The sequence below is a fragment of the Balaenoptera borealis genome (assembly GCF_965194805.1).
Source record: "Balaenoptera borealis genome assembly, chromosome: 14".
NCBI lineage: Eukaryota > Metazoa > Chordata > Mammalia > Artiodactyla > Balaenopteridae > Balaenoptera > Balaenoptera borealis.
Genome location: NC_138875.1, coordinates 24696407 through 24718147, shown reverse-complemented (window position 1 = coordinate 24718147; position 21741 = coordinate 24696407). Strand labels below are relative to the sequence as shown.

Sequence of the window (21741 nt, the reverse complement as noted above, 5' to 3'; positions counted from 1 at the left end):
ACCACTTGTAAGTACGCTGGCTACGCGTTAAAGAATCTTAATAAACACAGATTCACAATAAGCCAGTTTCCCGAAAGGACACAACCCCCAGAGGTGCAGGACGGGTTTTACCTGGTTCTGCAGGTCTGGGGGCTCTGCGGGAGCAGCTTTTGCTGTGGGTCTCAATTTAATAAAGCCCCCGAGCTGCGCGGACCCTCCAAGCTCCCTGCAAGGTATTCCAGCCCCAGACGCGGGCCCTGCCCCACCCCGTCCTTCACACAGCTCCAGCTCAACTCTCGTTTTTCTGGAGGGTAGAGAATCCGTCCGAAGAAGAGGAAAAATCCAGTGAGAAACAAAAGTCCTTTTCATCCCTCCCCTCCCCCAGCTCCCCTTGTTCCATAACAATTATGAAAACTGTTGGATGGGATGGCATTTTGAACATTTACTGCATTCCGGCCAATAAATTCCAACGCTGGATCTGATGGAAAAGCCTTCCCTCTCCGGCCAGCTCCCTGGCTCCCCGCCCCCTACTCACTCCCAGCCCTCATTCCTTCTTTCTTTACAACCCAACACCAGGGCCTGGCCAGGGCCGCACTGTACTTACAGGGAAAAACAACAGTACGACAGAGTGGAGACAGTGTGCAGACTGGAAAAGTTAATCATTACTTCTGTCTGCCTCCGTAATCTAATCTCCCTGGCTTTGACACACTCACTGCTCAGCCATCCCAGCCCTTTCACCCCCCAAAGCACCCAGGACCTCCTAGGCGTGAGGCCCCCCCTCTCACGGGCCCTCCCACCCCTAAGCCCCCAGTGAGGAGGCCAGGGGAATGAAAGTCCCCCTACCCTGGACCACCGTCACAAGGCCACTGCTGCTCAGTGCTGTGGGCTCCACATTTCACAGGACTCTGGGCCTCACATAAATGCGGGCTCCCATCTGGCCTGTATTCCTGCAGAGAGCCAGGCCACCCCTCCTCCGCTGTCCTCCTTCCCCCCCCACCCCATGCCACTCTCCTCTCACTCCCCCTGCCCCAGGGCTCACCCTCAAGTCCACCCAGTTTGCCCCATGCAGATCCGTCTATGCAGACGCTCAAGTCAGGATGGCCCTGTCTCAAAAAACTCAACACAGAATTACCACATGACCCAGCAATTCCACTTCTCGGTATATACCCAGGAGAACTGAAGCAGGGTCTTGAAGAGATACCTGTTCACCCATGTTCATAGCAGCATTATTCACGATCGCCAAAAGGTGGAAGCAACCCAAGTGTCCACTGAAGGATGAACGGATATCTATACACATTTAAAAAGAAAGGCAAGTCTGACACCTACTACAACATGGGTGAATCTTGAAGGCCTTACACTGAGTGAAATAAACCAAATACAAAAGGACAAATACTGTACGAATCCACTCATGTGAGGTACCTGGAACGGTCAAATTCATGCCAGGAGCTGGGAGGAGGGGGGACTGCGAAATTAGTGTCTAATGGGCACAGAGTTTCAGTTTCGAAAGGTGAAAAAGTTCTGGGGGTGGATACTGGTGATGTTTGCACAACCACGGGATGGACTTAATGCCGTTGAACTGTACACTTAAGAAGGGCTAGAATGGTAAATGGTATGGATATTTTACCACAAAAAGAAAAAGGCTCTGCCTCTCCTAATGCTCTCGTGTACACCCTGCCTTCTTGAGTACAAGGGATTCCATGGGATGGGGCTAAAGGACCCCTGGAAATGTATGCAAATATTGGTATGCACATGCATTTTTTGGGGGGAAAGATCTTTCAGCTTTCACTCATTCTTGGAAGAGTCTGCAAACCCAAAAACTTGAAGAACTACAGTCTTTTTCTTCGCCAGTGAAAGAGGCCATTAGCTACCCACCACCTCCGCAAAAGGGATCTTATTCTCACACACCTTCAAATCCAAGAGCCGAAGATCACAGATCACAGGATTTCATTCAGTACTGCAAGGGACTTGGAGACCAGGTCCAACTGCTTATTTTGTAGATGAAAAAACTGAGGTCCAGGACACAAAAATGGCTCGGTGAAGGCCATGCAGCCAGCTGATAACTGTGCCCCCATCCTCAGCCCAGGAAATCAGGCCAGCCCCAGGGGACTGAAACTTGGAGGGTGGGCGCTTTCCCTCCCACTGTAATTCTCTCCAAGCCCCACCCTGGGGCATCCGACATACACTTGAAATGGGGGTCAGCTTCTGAATCTTTGCAAGCGCCCCAAATCCAGGCCTTTTCCCAGGAAACACCGCCCCCCCATCCATAGTGGGCCTTTAACTGTGATCCCACTGAGCTGGAGATGAGGCCCATCTGTTTTTAAGAACTGTATACTGTGCACCCAGACCACAGGAAGAACTCAACTCCTGCTTTTCCCCTTGGTTACTGATTAATGAGGGGGAGGGGCCGCGCTGGCTACGAGACTGCCCTGGGGCTGGCAAGGTCCCCAGGCGCTTTCTGAGCGCAGCGGCTCTTCCTGACCCTCTCTAGCCTCAGAAGCTCACTGGGGAAGGAGACCTGCCAACTTCAGCAGGTGACCGCAAGGTGGGAAAGGGTGACTGGAGATGGTAATTTAACCCTCCAGGTGGCAAATGCAGAAAGGTGAGTTTACTGACAGTACAGTCTTTTCTTGGCGTTGTCTTTTTTTGTTCCTGTTGAACGTCCACCCCAAGTTAAAAAGTAAAAAGGCAACACAGAAATGAGCAAACACGAGAGACACCAACAGTCCCTGGCCTGGTGATCTGAGTGCTCGCATCTGAATGACAGAAACTCCCCATTTTGCAAGAGGAAAACTGGAGTTGAACTCAGTTCTTCCCTTACTGCCCTGGATCAAACCAAAGGCCAAAAGAGCTCTCCCGACTCCACAGAGGAGCAAGGACGATTAATTAAATTAGTGAGCTCCGAATGAACAGAGCCACCAGTAGGCCTTGGGGGAACAGCCAGGGGCAGGATGCGCAGTGAAAATGAAACCCCTTGCTAACTGGGCATTAGATTACCTCGCGTAAACCTACCCACAGGCAGGCCAGAGCTTCACACACTGGCTGGGACCTCAGAAATGAACTTGACCATCAGATTTTAAATTAAAAAGCAAGTGTTGCATCCCCAGATGGTCCTCATGGGATGCCCACCCCACCCCAGCCCTGCCCCTGGTTGGTCACCTCCGCTCCACTGGGCTCCCAGGTACCACCAGGGTCTGGATTATAACCCTACCTCCTGCTGTTGCAGCTCTTATCTCACAATCAACAAGTGGGGGTGCCAGGGCCGGGGGGGCGGGAATAGAAACAGAACCGGAGGAGGCAGACCTCTGTTTATCCACAAGCTTTGCTTTATCTCAACTCTCAACAGACCACACAACCGAAGCAGAGAAGCTGTGCCCACCCTGAAGCTGTGCCCGCCCTACGTGCTCAAACAATCTCCCCAGGGGCCCATCCCTGCACCTCCACCGTGTCTTACAACACCTCACCCCATGGCTGAGAAGCTGCCCCCTGCCTGACTCCAGACAGAGCCAAATCCTGTTCAAGGACCCTCCATCTCACTAACCCCATAGCACCTTCAGACAGACCATTACATCTGCACAGAGTCCAAGAACTACATCCTCCGTGCCTGGCAAAGCGTGGCACATAGTAGGTGCTCAATAAATAATCGCTAAATGATTGGACCACAGGGACATGCTGGCTTCTCCCAAAGCAGCTGCACCACCACCGCCCCCCGGCCCCCAGCTTTACACCTGGCAGAGCGAGGCCCATGTGAACCCACCTAGGAGCGGAGCGTGCCTTCCAGGCCGGGGTCAGCCAGAAAGGCCTAGGCCTGGCCCCAGGCTCCCCGTGGAGGCGGGAAAAGAGCCCCTGTCCTCAGCTACTTCCCAGCCAGCTGCGGCTGATCCCGGGAGGTGTTTCCAAGCCAGGCGCCGGCCAGGCAACCTCTGTGGGCTCACCACCTGCCCACAGCATTCTGCCTTGGCGTCCTGCTCTGTTTGGACAAGTTACCCTCACCGAATGTTCAACAATGCTTTTACACACCCCAGGGCTCTTATTGTGTTATGAAAACAAAACAAAGCCCACTAAAGAAAAAAGCTGGGGGTTGGGGGGAAATGGGGAGCAAGCCAGACACACACAGATCTCTTTCTTTCTGGTCTCCATCCTAAAGATGGCTCCTTGGCAGCCCGGGTCGGGGCATTGTCCCATGTTATGAGATCAATGACATCATCCAAGAGGGGACTTAGAAACCCAGAGATGAATAAATGAAAACTGTTTTCACACCCAGCACAATACCACCTTCTGCACATCACTGTGGGGCTGCACAAGCCCTCTTGCTAAAGGGGGAAGCTTCTGGGTGACTGAGGGCTGAGTTACCCCCATCCCCCGGGGCAAAGCACAGCTGTACCAGGGGAGCTGTCTTCTGTCACCTCTTTACTGCTCACCAGAGTCCTAGCGATAGGCAGTCAGGAAGCTAAAGGAGAGACTCCTTGGGCAAAACGAGGCCCAGTGCTCGTACATAAAGGCAGCCCCAGCCTGCCAAATGCCAGGCACCTTGGTTAGGGGAAGGTCATGCTGGGGTGAACAGGCTAAGGGTATCAGTAAATTCCTACCCACCCCCTCCCCCAAAAAATATGTTTTTTTTTTTTTTGCAAGTTAAAACTGAGCTAATGACACTGGGTGGGGCTCAGTGTCGAAGACTGTGCAGCCAAACCAAAATTCACTTCCAGCCAAGAGCTGCTTGGCCTCACCATTTGGGGAAGGAAGCTGAAACACTCATGAAAGATTCTTTAGTATACTGGGAAATAAGGCTGCAGTTAACATTTCAACTGAATGTGACCCTTCTGGTAAAATATTTTTTTAAATAATAAAAATAACATAAAGTTCTCAAACAGCCTCTTTCTTAAAGAAAATGGCCCAAAAGTTCTCATGGGAGTGGAAGGAAAGAAGGGGGAAAAAAACAAAACAAAAACGGGCCGGCCTCCTCTCAGCCACTACCTTTCACGAACAACTTTTTTTCGGAGTTCTTCTCATAAAAGGAATGATGCAATTTCCTGTCTTGTCCCAATACTTCCTGTTCACTTACAAGGTGAAAGTTATCACCCTGTTTTAAACAGCTGTCCCTAAACTCCATAGAAAGTTCCTTCTTCCATCCAGTACCCCATCCCTGTCACAAAACCTCCCCATTTTAGAATATAAACACTATCATCGTCTACACCTTTAACGAGTTGGCTTTAAGAAAAAAGCCACGTTCTCTCTATGGTAGATACTGAATCTTCAGTCGCAGCTGCCCCAGGAAGTGGGCTAGGGGCACAGACCCCCATGGGGGGAAGCGAAGGGGGCTGCGGGCATCACCCCCAATGAGCCACCGCGTTTAGGTAGAGTTGCCGCCACCAAGGGAATGTTCCTTTCTTGGTGTGTTAGCCACTAAATTGAGAACTGTGCCTCAGCAGTTAATAATATCTTCCCGCTGAAAATAGCCCGGAGAGGAAGCCTGTCTGTGACAGTAGGCACACAGCCAGACTGGGCTAGCCATTCAGTACTGAGCGAGAGAGATGGTAGGGCCAGTGGTGACCTCCCAGTGGCCACGCTGTACAGTATCCTTTCACAAGGCTCCTGCAAAGGGAGGGCTCCCGGGCAAGTCACCAGCCTCCTCTGCTCTGCAGCCCTATAACCTCGGTGAAGCTGTCACATGAACCAGGGTCTTGGGCAGCAGGCCCAGAAGCGGGGGCCGATCACTCAGCAGGGGATCAGGAGGACCCCAGGCTTTGGGAGACCGCCCCTACATGGCTGGTTACCAGTCCCCGGGCTGCCCAGAGGAAAATAGCATCTGGGGCAGAGAAGGAGCAAGGGCGCTCACTTCCCCTGCAGAAAGGTCAGCCTTGGAAAATGAGCCACAGGGAACTTTCCTGTCTCTCCTTTCTGCAACCAGGATGGAAAAGGAAAGGTTGAAAAATCACGGAGACAGGCCCGTGACTGTGGGTCCACCCCTGGAGACCTCAGAGGTGCTCTGGAAACAAGCGTCTATCTACAGATCTCAGGCACCCAACTGAAGTCTCCATATTCATTCTCCAGAGTCAGTGTTTTTTACTGAATATCTAAATACCTGCACGCATTTAAAAGCTACCACAGGTCACTACTTTTTAAAAGTGTGGCAATATATGCATAACACAACATTTACCATTAGTGACATTGAGAGCATTCGCAGATGAGCAACCATCACCACTACCTAGTTCCAGAACATCTTCATCACCCTGAAAGGAGACCCTGTCCCATGGGTCACTTTTACCATGTCATCCACTACAACAAAGCCAATGGGAGGAAGGGGCAGAGTTAACACACCTTGTCAAGTTTCTACAATCGAGTGAAAGTCTTAGTTGAGAAGAGGCTCAACAAGCAAGGTACTCGAATTTTTCCCTATAGGAGCACAGGCAAAATCACAGAAAACCTGCAAAGCCACCAAGAGAAGCCACCAAAGATACTCCCCACAAAAAAAAAAAAAAAAAAAAAAAAAAAAAGATAGTTCCCCACAGGAACACAGACCCTTTTACCCCCTACACCAGGGGCTCCCCAACTTGTCTGCACCTTGAAATCACCTGGGAAGCCTCAAAAAATATTGATGCTGGGATCCTGCCAACAGACTGTGATCTGGAAGCCCCCAGGGGTCCTGATGTGCAGACAAGTCTGGGGACCACCACCCTGCACCTTTTTTCTCCCACCAGGTTAAGACACCTGCTGTGAAGTGGCCTGGCGATCACAGCACTGTAGGAGCAGTGTCACGGGACAGTAACAGCAGCAATAAAGCAAAGGGAGCCGAACTTGATCATGAATCCTTTGGCATTTCCTCCCTTTTCACTGCCCCCCTAGCTCTGGGCCACAGGTCCAGAAGTCCACACAGCTACTGCTGGGCTCTGCTAAGAAAAAGCCTCCCTGGGGAGAGGGTGTTAGTGCCCCAAGACAGTGGCCAAGAGCTACACGGAAACCTGGCCCTCACCTGGCCCCTCCCCCTTCGCGGGCCAGCCCTGCTCTGCTTCAGGGACGGGGTGCATGAGGCAGTGGCCCATCTAGTCTGGCGCGCAGAGCAGCCCCAATTTGCTCCAGAGACTTTAAATGCTGTCACCCTGCATTTAACCCCTGCCTGACTGCCCCATTCTTTCCAGGACAAAAGGGGTTTAAACAGTGAGCCCTTCTCCAGGGTTGAGTGCATGACCTCAAGCCTTGCAGAGGAGGCAAACAGCCTGAGCTGCTGTCCTTGACTGGTCTTCACTGGGGAGTGGGTGTGCACCAGGTGAGCCAGCCTGGGATTGAAGTCATCAGCCTGGCATTTAGGGACATATGGGTCCCTAGAGATTCAGACTGTCACTCCTCACAGTGGCCTGAAGGAAGGGGAGAGGATAGGTAAGGAGCTCGCTCATGGTTACATGTGCTGGTCCTCCTGACTCCCCCGAAGCCCATGCTCAAGGCCACTTGGATGAACTCAATCCACCCCCACCCCACCCCCCATGGCATTAGAGACTCCAGAGAAACCACAATCTGCTTGTTCCCAGGCACAGGAAGGAGATATAAAAACACAGCAATAGGCACCTGAGGAGAGATTCCCAGTTTGCCGTCACCATTCCCAACCAGACAACAAATGCAGCTGAATAACTTTCCTTCAAAACAGGATGGAGCACTCTTTCCTAAACTACTTGGTTTGAGCCCAAGTTGACTGTGGACTGAGCCAGGACCACATTTTCAGATTATGTAGGTGTTTTTGAAGACTCTCCTCCGAGGCTCTCATAGACGCCAGCAGGGACCAAAGAAGAGGAAAGAACCTTTCCTGGAATGGATGCTGACCTAAGGACGTTCCCATCACCCAGGAACTAGAAGCGAGACATGAATCTGAAGACCTTAGCAAAGGAGCTGGCCTCCCTTGGGTTGGTGGGACAGTGTCTCTCCAATAAGTATGATTTTGTACAGCCAAGAGATGGGCTCCTCAACCCTCTCCCCCAGACACATCGGTACTACACCTCCACTGCCTCCCACCTCTCCTCCCTGAAATCCAGGGTGGCACCTCTTTTGAAGTTTAAATGACTACAAATGAGGCTGTCCTCTAATCCCTGCCCTAACCAGTGAGGTCCGTATGTCTGAGGCCCAACCAGCTTTAGATATCAATATATAAAGGAGGAGACTGGGTCTGTAGCTGAGTAACCTGGAACTCACAAGTGAGGGGGTATTTCTTCAAACCCCTCCCACCCCCCCAAATCAGGACAGCAGACAAGCTAAATGAAAGCTCCCCCCTAGAAACTCCAGATGGAGGCTGCAAAGATGACAGCTTCGAACACATGCTTTTAATTACCAATGACACAGTGAAAGCTCTGGGAGCAAATCCTTCCCATTTCCACCACCGAGCTGAACCTAGAAGCTTCCCATCTACGTAAGACCTCTCCACGGTGGGTATTCTTGAGCCAGGATACATGCCAGCAACAAGGGTTTGTCCTACACGCCTTTCCAAAAGCACCATACCCAGATCACGACTCAGAACCAATCCACAAACACTCCCCGGCCCCAGAGCACATATCCTCATGGAGAAACCATCTCTGAGGTCCACCTACCCCGTGTGAGAGGGACCCAGGCCTATCCCAGAGCCTGCCCGCTCATGTGTCTGTGCACGTGTCTTATCTGTACGTCTGCAGCACGCATACACGCACGCGTGCACACACACACACACACACACACACACACAACCAGGCACCAAGCAATCCATCTGTCTCCGAGAGCCGGCTGTCAGAAATGAAAGTACAATCTCCTGGAACCGAGTCACAGCCTTCTAAAAATGTGCCGTTTTCCCAGACTGAGGAAACTTGCAGGGGTGGGGTCTGTTTCACTGCGAGTCCCAGAGGCCTGGCCTGTCGTCTCCCCGGCCAGCCCCGCGCTGCAAGGCTGGAATTCCAACCTGCAGCCAGCGGGCCGGCTCCCAGAGCTCCTACCCGCCCACTCCCCTTCCTCGCAGGAAAGGGAAGGGCCAGCCTTGGAGTCACCCCGGCATCTCGGGAGGGGCGAGGGGCGTGCCTTCGAGCACACCCTCACCCCCACCCCCGAGGCACCACATTTTCACATTCGGCTGTTTTTTCTTTCCCTTCTTCCCTTGCCAAGAGAATCAAGCCCTGGCTCCCGCTGCCGACCTTCCTCCCACCCTAAACTGAGCCCCATTCATTAAGCCCGATCTTGGCCAGGACAGGAAGGAAAACAGCACACGGGGCCGTGAAAGAGACACTCAGAGAGGTGATTTCCAGGGGGGAGGCGGGGGGCAGAGCCCTGTGGGCACCTTCCCCGCTCCCCGCCGTGATGCCCACTTGGCCTGGCGCTCCCCACAGCAGGTTCCCCGCTCCAGCCTCCTTCCCCTCCCTGGCCCAGCCCCCTTGAGCCACCACAGCCCCCCACCGGTCTCGGCAGACACACCCTGGCCACCTCCACCACCACCCCCCCATGGAAAGATCAACTTCTTGGAAAGGAGGTTTGGGCTTTCTCCATTTGCAAAACCCTCCGCCTTGGACTCGGGCCACTACCATCATCTTTTGGGGGGGGGGGCACTCTCGCGGCAGAGGGTGGAGCCCTCGGTTTTCTCAGTGCCCATCGCCTCCCCTCCAGACACCCCCAAACCACTGGCACCAACCCAAGAAACAGTTTCTTCAACTTCCCCCCACGGCACATTATTAATAAACTACTCCAACTCTGAACGGAAAGAAGAAAGAGTTGACACTTTGAAGCCTTGGGAATTAGTAAATCAAGAGCTAAAATTCAAAACAAATGCTCTTTCATGTGGAACCCCCCGTCCCCTTTTTTTCTTCTTGCAGTTTTGTTGAACGGCGACGCTACCCCTTCAGAGACAAGCACTCCTTCCTAGCAGCTCTTCATTCATCGAAATGGCTGCAGTTACTTTGCGGGTACGGGAGGAGTTCATCATTGCTTTACCCCCAGTTTCTTTCTAGGACTAGAAAAACTCTTGGAAGCCCACCCGTCTCAGAAGGGGCTGCACTGTCACACTGTTTGGCTCTGGGGGCCGGGTAAGGAGGCTGGTGGCTCAGGCGGGTATCCTTACTTCCTCCAGCAGAGGAGACAGACAAGATGTTATCAATAAGACAAACCTTCCGAAAAGCCCCCTTTCAAAAGCTACCACTTCCCTTGCTTATTTCATGTGGTTCAGAGGGGCTGGGACTCCTCCCTGCACATTCAGAATTTAAAAAATAAAACCCTCTAACAACATCCTGAGTGTGCTATTTTGCCCAGACCCTTTCCTCTCCTTGGCTTTCTTCCTTTCCGGAACTCTCGCAGCCTTAGAAAGCAGAAAAGACACAGCTCCCATGTCCCAGTATGTTCTTCCCTCCTCCACCGCCATGGTCCACTCCCATCCTCACCCCAAGCCCCTGCCCTTTCTGGGTCCCTCTTTTTTCCTGCTCAGCTCTCATTAGGAGCTTTGAGTAAACAATATCCTCTGTCTCAGATAACAGCCAGAGTATATACTGCACTGAAATCAAAACAAACAAGGGTCTCCCTGAAGACATTCTCAGCAAGCTCAATTCCTGCAGAGGGAACTGGCTAGGATGAACTGAGCCGGGCCTGAGCACCGGACACCTGACCGGTTAAAAGTCACAAAAGAGGGTGCACCATGGTCCCCCCAAAGGCAGTTTTATAGCTTCCATCTGAGCTGCCATGATCCTACACCAATGTCCCAAGGGCAAATGCCCAGAACTCTGCTGGATTTTCTTTCTTTCTTTTCTTTTTTTTTCCCGGATTACTTTCCCTCTTGGTTTTAGCTAGTTCTTAGAAAATCCAGTGATAGCATACTGGGGTGGGAAAAACAGGTGGAAAACAGGACATATTTAGAACAAAATGGAAATGTCTCCCACTTACATTGCTAATGAGTTTCTCCAAGTTTATCACTCTCTTCTCCTGCCTCTCAGGGACAATGATGTTTAGGCTCCCCACTGCCCCTCACCCAATTCCATAACTCTCCACCCTGGGGAGTCCAGGCCCCTGCTCACACCTGTGGGCCCTAAGGGACACCTTCCCTGCTGGGTAACAGTATTAGCACCTACTGTCTGCAGTGTCCCCACCCTGGCCCTCCCATCCCCACCATGCACTGCAGACTCCTGCACGAAGCTGGAATGGGAAGTAGGACTTGCAAAGAAGCATCGAGGCCATCTACTCTAAACTCCCATCCTACACTTGGGATCTGTCTTCTACAAGTTCCCAAAAGGTGGATCCATTCCCTTCAAGGCAACCGATGCACTGAGAGTGAGAGCAAAAAAGGGCTTAAACCCGTCAACTAATGACACCAAAGTCACCAAGTGGAAGCCCCTCAAGTCGGGAGCTGCTTAACAATAACCACGAAACATGGCCCAACACCAGCCCGCCGGCTGGCCCCCACTTCCAGATCTATGGCCCAGAAGGATGAGCTGAAGGGCAACAGTCATCATGGATACATCCAGTTTCATGCACATAAAAGTGAGAATTAATTCCAGACCAGCTGGGGTGGCAGAAGGCCACCTCCAATCCTCCAGTCTCCAGTCATTTCAGGAGGTCTTCGAATTGCCAAGAAAGTAAGAGAAAGCAGCTCACCTGAAAGCCCCCCAGGGGCCAGATAATTCGTTCCCCCTGTTTCAGCGGAGGAAGGCACAGCATCTGGACAGTCTGCTGTGGATATGAAAGGAAGATAGAAATAAATAAATAAAAACACCAAGATTAATTTTTAAGCACATTCTAAACAGCATTAAAGAGAAACCACACATTCCAAACGGGTGACTCCCAGCCGCGATGCTGATTATTAATGGGCTGCTCAGGCTTCGCTACCCATCATAAGACAGACCACAGCACCTTGTCACCAGTCTGGGCTCCGGGCGGCCAGTTAATCATTAGTCAAGACAGACTGGCTGGAATTTCTCTTTTATTGCAAGTCCCCCATTGAGGAAACCAGGTAGTTCCCAAGGTCAAAGGACGCCCAGTTCTTCTCTCTCAACCGAGGCTGCTGTCTCCCCACCATCTTTCCCATCTTTTCCCAAAGCCATGGCCTCTTTGCTTGGACCCAGTGGCCTCGCTGCCACTCTCATCTTTTTAAAGACAGACTTCCCAGTTCTTTAGGAAGAACTGGTGTTGGGCTGAAGGGACTTTTTCCTTTTCAACTGAGGTATAATAAGTATAAAAAAAAATACAAATCTCAAGTACAACTCAATGAAATGAATTTTACTCATGTACACACCTGTGTGAACAACCCCTCACCCCACATCAGGACAACAGAGAACATTTTCAGCAAGGCTCCCTAATCCAAACTCCCCATCTCTGGAAACCTTCCCAGGCAACCCCAGGCCTGCAAGGCTCCCTGCCTCAGTTCCTATAAAATCTTTCTGGCACCCAGTACTTGGAATTTCCTTCTGCTGTCTTTATTGATCTTTTACCTTCAGATCCTGTCTGCCTGAACTAGACCATAACCTTCTCTTCAACATCTTTGTCACCCTCAGGTGCTCAGCACAGTGACCTAAATGTTCACGAGGATAATGACAATTCCAGATGAGAAATAGACAGACTTGACAACCTCCCTCCAAGCAATTAAAACAAAAAATAATGGCCACGAAGCACAACGAATTAGTCCCATGAAACAAAAATACACAAGACCCCATGAGCATACCATGCACCACTGCCAATGCCAAACTTACTGAAATCCATAGAGAAAGGCCGGCTCAGGAAAGGAGCGTCGCAGCTCCAAAGCAAAAAACACCGGGTCAGATGGTGCAAATTCCAGTCCCTCCACCCCAGGCCACTAGCAGGATGTCCCTGGGGGGTGCGTTACCAGTTTCCCCCTGGAAACACTTGGCAGAGAGGGCGAATAGGAAGCCAAGTGAAAGAGTAGCCCAGGGGCAGGTAGCCACAGAGCTCTCTAGGGGCCCAGCAGCTGTCTCCAGTGCCTGGTAAAAGGGTGGAGGGGCTAGGCCACTCAACTCTGAGGTCCTCTCTCTAATCCCTCTCTCGCATTCTCTCTCAGGCTAGAACAACAACTTTTCAAGAATTCTTCTGAACAGGGAAGGAGAAGGCAGAGGAGTGGCAGCGGCAGGCAGGTTAGAGAGAAAAGACTGTGTGGGTAATTTCACTGTATCAGGGTAAAGTTTAATTCCTAACAGGAATATACAGTTTTACAGGATACACTTAATCAAATGGAAAACAATAGGGGCAGGCAGGAAATGGAGTTGCTGGTTAAAGAGTGTATAGCCTGCACTTTCTGAACTACTTCGATGGCCTTCACTATGTTGGAGATTGGCTTCTACCTACCCCCCAAAGGGAAGACACCCCCATGATGACTTATCCACGGCCACTCCCTCCCTCCCCCACCAGCTTTGGCTGACTGAATCCCAGGGACAAGGTGTGTTTCAAAGGAAGAGCCCATATCTCGGGGCAGAGCTGAGACCACATTCAGGGTTGTCAGCCTGTCTCAGATCAAAGGTTAAGCCAGCTCCACACTGGCAACCACAAGCATTTCTATGAAATGGTGCTCTGCCCTTTGTGCAGCGCCTTTGATCTCAGAAGGGATTTGCAAACATTAATTAGGTCTCCCTACCACCCCTGTGAAGTAGCAAGGTATACCTGTTTGACAGGTACCCAGGTAAACTGAGGAGTCACTGAGTAGCCCAAGGGGCCACCCAGTGAGCTGGACCATACCCAAGGGTTCAGCCCTCTCCCTCCCAAGGTAGGCCACGTCCTCACTCTCTTCCCTGCAGGTAGTTGGGCTGAGACAGTCTTCAGCATCCAGACTGGCCTCAAGCTCCTGACAAGTGAGTATAGGTCAAAGAGGCCACACCTCCGTCTCTCACCCACAAAAAAGCTCTGCTGAGATAGCTCTCCAAAGTCAGGGTTCTCAGCTGTTGCCTTGTCGCCTGCTCCCCAGAGCCCAGGCTGGTACACTCAGAAACTCTAGGCTACTCCTGGCTCTCCTCCACCGCTAAACACTACCAAGCACCCAGTGAGTGCTGGGTTTTGTGGGAGCCTCATTCCCCTCTCCCAGCAGTTACGAAAGCTTTCAAATATGCATGCCTGGGAGCAGCCGAGGAATGAGCTGCTGCAAGGGGTACAAGGTGACAGAGCTGGGGACCCCACTTCTCTCATTCAGAGAATGGTTTCCACACAGCCAGGATATTCTTGTCAACTTAGTTCTGAGCTACCTAAGTACCTACCGTCTGGGACAGAGGAGCCTCCACCACCACCATTATACCCCAGCTCTGCCCCAATCCACAACCCAGGTTACAGAAGCGCTACCCAATGCATTGGCATCTTCAATGCACTTTAGGCAGGCACATCAGGTATGCAGAATGACTGAATGAGTGAGCCAATAAATGAGTGAATGAATGAACCATCTAACCTAACTCCTTGATCATGTGGGTTTAAAACCAGGCCTGGAAAAGTTAAGAGTGGCCTGAGTTAAGAGGTAAATGCAGGGGCTTCCCTGGTGGCGCAGTGGTTGAGAATCCGCCTGCCTATGCAGGGGACACGGGTTCGAGCCCTGGTCTGGGAAGATCCCACATGCCGCGGAGCAGCTGGGCCGGTGAGCCACAACTACTGAGCCTGCGCGTCTGGAGCCTGTGCTCCGCAACAAGAGAGGCCGCGATAGTGAGAGGCCCGCGCACCGCGATGAAGAGTGGCCCCCGCTTGCCACAACTAGAGAAAGCCCTCGCCCAGAAACGAAGACCCAACACAGTCATAAATAAATAAATAAATAAACAACCCCTCTCTCTAAAAAAAAAAAAAACGAGGTAAAATGCAGGGCTAGGCCCCAGACTTCTCAACTAGGCTTTGGAGGCTCGATCTGCCAGTGGTCACCTGGATCCCCAGCCCAAGCAAGCAGGTGTACCCAGCAACATGCCCTCCCCGCCAAGTCATTCTTCAAATCTTTCAGACCTTCAGATACAGAGGACACAGGAAGCAGAGCCTACAGAGCAATCCCTCCCAGCATCCCCACTCCATAAACTGAGATCTCATTCTAACAGCCTGCTCTTACTCCTGGTGTGATGGGGCTGGGGATGGGGGGGTGTCCTGACTTCTGAGAGCCTCAAGTCACAGCCACCCTACTCCTACATCCAGCCATGTCTAACACTCCTTCCCAGAAGATCCTGCTGACTTCGAACCACAGAGTACCCAGGCCTACCTAGTCAGGCCATGCCAGAGGCTGCAGTGAAACGGCTTGAACCATAGCAAAATGGAGCTCCCAACTTTCAGCCCTAGCATTCCTCCAAGGCTGCAGGGGGACCAGGCCCCAGCCTCTTCCCACCGCCTCTGCCCAAGCTGGAGACTTCATAGAAGAGATTCCCTTAGTTGTGCAACTGGTTAGGATTTTAATAGCTGTCCATTGTAAACCTTATGTCTGGTTCTCACCTAGTAACCCAAGACTAAAAATGCAACCTACGACTTAGAAACTTAAGAATGTAAGCAGCTGATCTAAGTTCCCCAGCCAAATACTCTCCCCCATGTGCAAGGCAAAGAGAAAAACCTGGGGCAGCATCCCATCTGTGTGTCTGACCTCAACATCTCTGGCTACAGCAGCCAGCAAAACCAGGCCCAGCCCTGGCTGCCCTCCAATGCGTCAGATCCCCACCACAGGGGCTTCGCCAGTTAGCACCCTCACATCCTTACACAAAGGTGATGTTTTTCACTCCTTTTTTTGTTTGTTTTGGGGTTTTCTGGTTTGGCGGGTGGAGAGGGGGATTAGTTTTTTGCTTTGGAGTGTTTTTTGGGGGTTTTTTTTTTTTTTTTTGGTTTTGTTTTACAGAAACGTTTTGGGTGAGTAACCAGCTGTTTGAGTTTCCGATTGGCAGGTTAATCACTTCCTATTGGCTGATCTGGAGAACTTTTCTCCCCCTTGGAAATGGCACATTCCTGTCTTTGTGGCTTCTCTGTTTGCACACATTTTGCTGCCTAATGTCAACACTTGCTAATGAATAAATATATCACTCCACTCACTGAAAATGAGGTCCTGGCCTGAGAGGGTGACTGCTTGAATCCGGTGAACAGATCTGTCCAGGTATCCTCTGCAGGAAACCCAAGAGAATGTGGTCCTTCTTTCCTATGATTTTAGGAAATTTCTCAGAACTTTTCCCCCTAGTCTTCTTTACCCCTGGGGCCAAGGTAACTGGCCTCTCTCTTTCTCACTTTTAAGGAAAACCTCCAAATTTGAAGACTATGGAAGGCAAAACAAAAACAGGACAGAGATAGCCCCTTGGAGAACTAAGCTCATAAAAGAATTCTTGAGTATTGATGCCAAAAACCCAGTCAACTTACATTCTTGGAGAAAACAGAGCTTGGTAATTCCAGTTAACATTTGTTACAAGTACAGAGCTGCTTATCTTCTCATTAATGACTGTTTATCTGGTGTTTTGTAAATCGAAAGCAAAATATCACATGCTTTGCAGGCCACTTACTAGACAGGCACCAGGCAAGCAGCAACGCCTTCCCACTGGAGGGAGCGTGGAGTTGGGGAGGGCTGGCTGGGGAGCATGGGCTTCTCTTACACCGTTCATTAAAGTATTTAATTCTCGACAACGCCCCAGCAAGACTTTTAATTAGTGGGGGAAAGGCCCAACAGCCAAAACTCATGAGGCGGAAGGACTTGTAGAATTCCAAGAGGGAAATGGGGCCCAACCCTTCACTTTTCCTTCTCCCAGAACCTTGGCAAAATAAAAATGTCAAAAGCGTTGCATTTGTCAGGCACCAGTGTAGACCAAAGTCACAATCCATACTTTCAAGCAAACGAACCTTCCGCTGTAAGAAGGGGCTCCAGGAAACAAGAGCCCGTCGAAGTTGTCACCCTCGAGTCCCCGTTTTTCAGAGCCTCCTCCCCTGGCACTGTCAACCTCTGCACTGCCAGCCAGAAGTTGAATGCAGACAAGCGCAACTGAGGTGGTGCCAGTCTCAAGTGGGGCTTCTGCCCTGGCCCCGTGCCAGCCTGTGACAAAGCACCAGGCAGGCAGAGCTATGCTAGAAACTTTTATAGCCCTCACCAGGAACTCTGAGAAAACCAGGAGGGGGATGTTGACTTTACTTCTTAAATTTTCTAATCTCTTGCTCCAAACCAAGGTCCGTCTCTGCACTTTTTAAAACTGTCTTCCCTCCCCCATCGGGTTATCTATTCTTCCCACTGAGATACTTCTGGCACTCACAAAGTCTCCGACGTTTCCCATCAACCTGTCCTATTTGGCTCCCGAGATGCTTCGGCGTGGATCAAATTCCACGTGTTAAAAGCTGAGCCAACTTGGGTTATGGAGTGCAAATACATGAAAAAAGGAACAAAATGGAAATATCTAGGAAACATCTTTGCAAAAAGAAATATATGTATACATACACACACACACACACACATTATCGCCAGCTCCAGTCACAACAAAAACAGAAAAAAATCCACCAAACTTCCAACATCGGCAACCTATAACAACCTCAGGGCAAGTCCAGCGTCTCCCCACGCCGCTGCCTAGGCATACAAATCCGCGTTCTAGAGACTCCATTTCTAACTTAAGATAGGAAGGATATTTTTAAAATCATCTACTCACCAGTTGGTTTGAGAAAATCCATCGGGTATCTGGAGTAAGGAGGAGGGGGAGACTCTGGAATTAAAAAAGAAAGAGAAAATAAAGGCCGAGCCATGAGAAAGAGATAGAAACTTATGATAACACAGGCATTCTTTTAGCCCAACTGTTTGTCTTAGCTGTGGGGGTTGGAGGCAGGGCCGCGAGGCGGTGATTGCCTTGATATTTAGCTGTCAGATAAACAAAAGAGGCCGCCTGGCGCCAGCCTCGGCGCTCCGCTCCTCCACGTCTGCGGCCGCCGCCGCCGCCGCCGCCGCCGCGCTCGGCCGGCCGGGCTGGAAACCACCGGCTCGGCCGCAGCTCGGCCGAGGCCGCTCACTTCACAGGGCTGCAGGGCCACAAAGCCCCCTCCCCGTCCCAGAACTTCAGACCCCACTCCCACCGCCCCACCCCACCCCCGCCCCGACCCGTCCCCCAGGGGTGCAATTCACCTCCGCCACCACTGCTCCGCTCCGCACCCGCGCGGGGAACACGGGCTTCCCCTTTGCCAGCCCACCCGGGAGGTGCACCCCAAGAGCGCTGGTGAACTTGGATTTGTGGGCGCCCGAGGTGCACCCCGCCCCCGCACAAAGACGTAGAGAAAAGGGAATCAATGGAGGAGGCCGGGAGGATAAAGAGGAGGAGGCTGGGGTCTCAACTGAGAAGAAGCCCAGGCCCCAGGGGCAGCATCCTCACGGAGGCGCTGGGGGCAGACCATCCTACAGTCAGTAACTGTGCTTTCCTGTGCTGGAAGAAAGGAAAAAGCAGGCGGCACCCAACTTCTCCTGACTGCTTGTTCTCTTTCACCCTGGGGTGGCACAGTTTAGAGCAGATATCCAGCTCGACCTTCCATCCTAACTCTCTTTGCCTCAAAACCCAAAGCTGCGCCGGCCAGGGCAGTCTCCCGGCCCCTTGTGCCCGACGTGACTCTATTTACTAAAGGAGAGCCTTACTCTCTAGCCTTTATAACTGCTTCTCCCAGCCTTCCTTGGCGGCCTTGGACCGAATCCAACTCGGCCACACACCTCAACGCCTTTCCCAGAGCGGGGGAGGCGTGACCCCCACTTCTCTCTGCACCCCTTGGCTAATCCGGAAATGAGAGCATCTAATCTTTAACCCCCTGTGTGTAGAGTGTGTGCGTGAGCAATGCCCAAAGCCTCCCCCCGCCGCCCCGGGGCAGGAGAGAAGAAAAAAACTGGAAGGGAACCCCCAGGGAATACCTTTCCAGTTTCCCCTAGTCCCTTCTCGACCCTTGTCCCCCAGGTCTCTTCCCAGGAGGAGATGTACACTCCCCTCCGGCGAGGTAGCTGCAGAAACACACAGCCCAATGGGGCTTTTCTTGCACCACCTGAGCGCCAGGAGGAGGGGAGGGTGGGCGCAGAACAACTTCCTACCTAGTTCGCAGAGTCGGCTAAGGTGATGGGGGTTGCAGCACACCAGCTCGGGGTTGATCTTCCCGTAAGATTCACAGCAACACAGCCTCTTGACTTCCGAGGAATGCCTGAGATCCGGCCACCTGAACACTTTGCACAGCAGGAGGGGGAGCGAATAGGACGAGGGCGGCTGCGCGGGCTGCGAGCCGGAGGGCGCCCCCAGGCCCAGCCTGCAGTCCAGGCGGCCAGGCAGCAAGAGGCACGCGGTGCGCGTACCGCCGCGGGACTCCACGGCCTGAAGCAGCAGCTCCAGCTGCCGTTCCTTCAGTTTCTTGAGCACCGAGTGCGTGAGCGCCTTCAGATCCGCCTCGGCGCCCCCGGCCGCGCCGGAGCCCGCGGCTGGGGGGTGGGGATGGTGGTGACCTTTGGCACCTCGCACCGCCTTGCCCAGGCAGCAGCCAGCCCTGCCTGCGCCGCCGCCACCGGCCCCATGCGCCCGGCCGTCCGTCGCCCCTTCTCCCCGCAGCTCGCCTCCTCCTCCGCCTCCCCCCGCGCCCTCCTCCTCGTCCTCGCCGCCGGGCGCACGGCTCCTCCAGAGACGCCGGACGAGCGCAGATCGTTTGGTCCTGAACATGCGGGGCGAGGAGGCGAGGAGAAAAGTCGTTTGCCGGCTAAGGAGCGAACATGACCTCCGCACACCATGAAGAAGTCGGGTGCCGAGTTGGGGCAGCAGGCGCAGGCGACAGCAGCAGCAGCAGGGGCCCTGGCAGGAGCGGCGGCGGCCCGAGGGGCGCTCCGTGGCATGCGCCAGTCTCCCGGAGGCCGGGGCGCGCGCGGGGGCCCGGGGGCGCCCGCCGGGGCTCGGGGGCCTGCGCTCCGGCTGCCCCACCCCTCGCGGCCCGCGCCGTGCGCCGCTCTCGGGCCCCGGCGCACCCCGGAGGAACGCGGCCGCCGCTTCCCTGGGGGCGGCGAAGCCTACCCCGGTCGGCGCCTCCCCAAAAAGAGGCCCCCCCGCAGCGGCTTCCGAGTGTCGGGCTCGCCAGCCTCGGCTGCCTACATGGAAGATCCGCGAGGGCAAAAAACGAAAGGCGTTCGGCTGGGCTGCTGGAGGGAGGAAAAAGCCTCTTTCCCCCTTGCTAAGCAACTTAATTTGGGGGTGGGGAGAAGCTGGCAATTAAAAAAAAAAAAAAAGCAGGCACGCGATTTATTTTTTTCCTCTATATCCTTAGTAACCGGATCGCCTTGAATTCCGTGCACACGAAGACTCGGGGGAGGGGGCTGAGTGGACTTCACCCCGCATGAGATGTCTGGCGAAATAAGGAAGCTCTCTCAAAATCTAAGAACCAAACATGCAAAGCCCAAAATGAAAAACACCACCTCCTCGCACCCCGGAGGTCTGGGGGCGTCCGGCTGGACCTGGGGTTTAAAAAAAGAAAATGTTTACAAAGTAGAACTAGACGTTTGAGGGGTGGAAAAAACGTATCCACGAGTTACATCCCTCTTTTTTCCTTGCAGAGCCCCGCTGGTCTTCCTCTCCTTTTCTTCTGCCAACAACAAAAAAAAAAAAATCGTATTTTTTTAATCCACAGAAAGCTTTGGCTAGGCTGCTTCAATCCTTCGCATCTGGGTGATTTAGGGTAGTCTCTGGTCTTTCCTCTTGCGCTCCCGGGGGCCCCGGTCCTCAGCGGGGACTTCCTTGGGGCTCGCGGGGGCGCAGGGGCAGAAGATGCTGCGGCGGCGGCTGCGCCCCGCGGGGCTGACAGCGCGGGGGAGGGCGGCGCGGCGGCCGCGGCGGGCCGCTGGCGGGTCGCGCGCTCTCGCCCTCTGCTCTCTAGTGCGGGAACCGCCGGCGCCCCCTCCCCTGGCCGCGGCTGGCCGCTGGGGCTCCCCGTATGGGCTGCTCGCCCCGACTCGGCTGCGGCGGCTGGAGGCCCCGGTGTCCCTCACGCCGCCTTCTCCTCCGAGACTCTCCTGGTCGCGGCCGGGAGCCTTCTTGTCCCCCGTCCGCCCTCTCCTGGCGCTTGGGTCCTTCTGCCGCCGCCGGGGGCTCGCCGCGCCGCACTCAGGGGCTCCTGCGCCGTGCGCTCGGCAGCTCGGCGCCGGCGGGCTGGCTCTGTCTCGGGCAGCTCTCTCCGGCGCGGCGAGCGGACCGAGCACGGCGCCCGGCTGGCTCGGCTGGCGCGGCTCGAGAACAGACTCCTCCGTGCGCCGAGCAGGCGAGCGAGTGTGCTCAGGGCTCGCAGCCTCCCGCAAGGCCTCCCGCCCCCGCCCCCGCCCCCTTCCCTCCCCCTTCCCTCCCCCTTCCTCCCCCTTCCCTCCCCCGCCCCCAGCCACCGCCGCCGCCGCCTCCTCCCCGCCTCCCCCCCCGCCCCCCCAGCCCCCCCAGCCCTCTGCTCTGCTGGTTCCACTGCGCAGTGGCGCGCCCGGCTCCGGCCTCGTCACGTGGCCGTCTAGACACCCTGTCGCTTTAAAAAAAAAAAAAGCGATTGTGTTTCGCAAACAACAGATCGGGTTTCTAAAAGCTATTTCTCCACCCCGCCCCCCGCCACCGCCACCCCCTCCCGGGTCTGCAGGGGTGGGGGGGACGAAAGGGGGGCGACGAATAAAGGTGGGGAGCAGAGAAGCTCCCAGAATCGACTGAGACCTGGCGGAATCAGAGGAGAAATGGGAAGACCCAAGAGCACCGAACAGGCTTCGGCTAGCGAAGCGAGCGGGTCGGTGGCGGATTTAGACCCAGACCGCGGAGCTTCTCAGTGGCTGTCCCGCGCGCGCTCGCCCTAACGCTTCATTCATTCGTTTTGTTTTAAAGGCCCTGGCGACAGATCCCCTGGCCGCCG

At 53.7% G+C, this 21741-nt stretch overlaps 1 protein-coding gene across 2 annotated transcripts in view; it reads right to left on the bottom strand.

The window, feature by feature from the left end:
• The window catches only part of SMAD7 (SMAD family member 7), a 30735-nt gene extending 9573 nt beyond the window's left edge, over positions 1–21162 (bottom strand). Inside the window, exons 1-3 of one of the 2 annotated variants that reach the window (XM_082354563.1) lie at positions 18926–21162; positions 17517–17570; positions 11554–11625 (exon numbers count right to left, since the gene is read on the bottom strand). In XM_082354563.1, the coding sequence (XP_082210689.1) occupies positions 11554–11625; positions 17517–17570; positions 18926–19538 (739 nt within the window). In that variant the 5' untranslated portion in view covers positions 19539–21162. Of the gene's footprint in view, positions 1–11553; positions 11629–17516; positions 17571–18925 lie in introns of both variants that reach the window. The other variant, XM_082354562.1, reaches the window with a different exon arrangement.
• Positions 21163–21741: the final 579 nt, after the last annotated feature.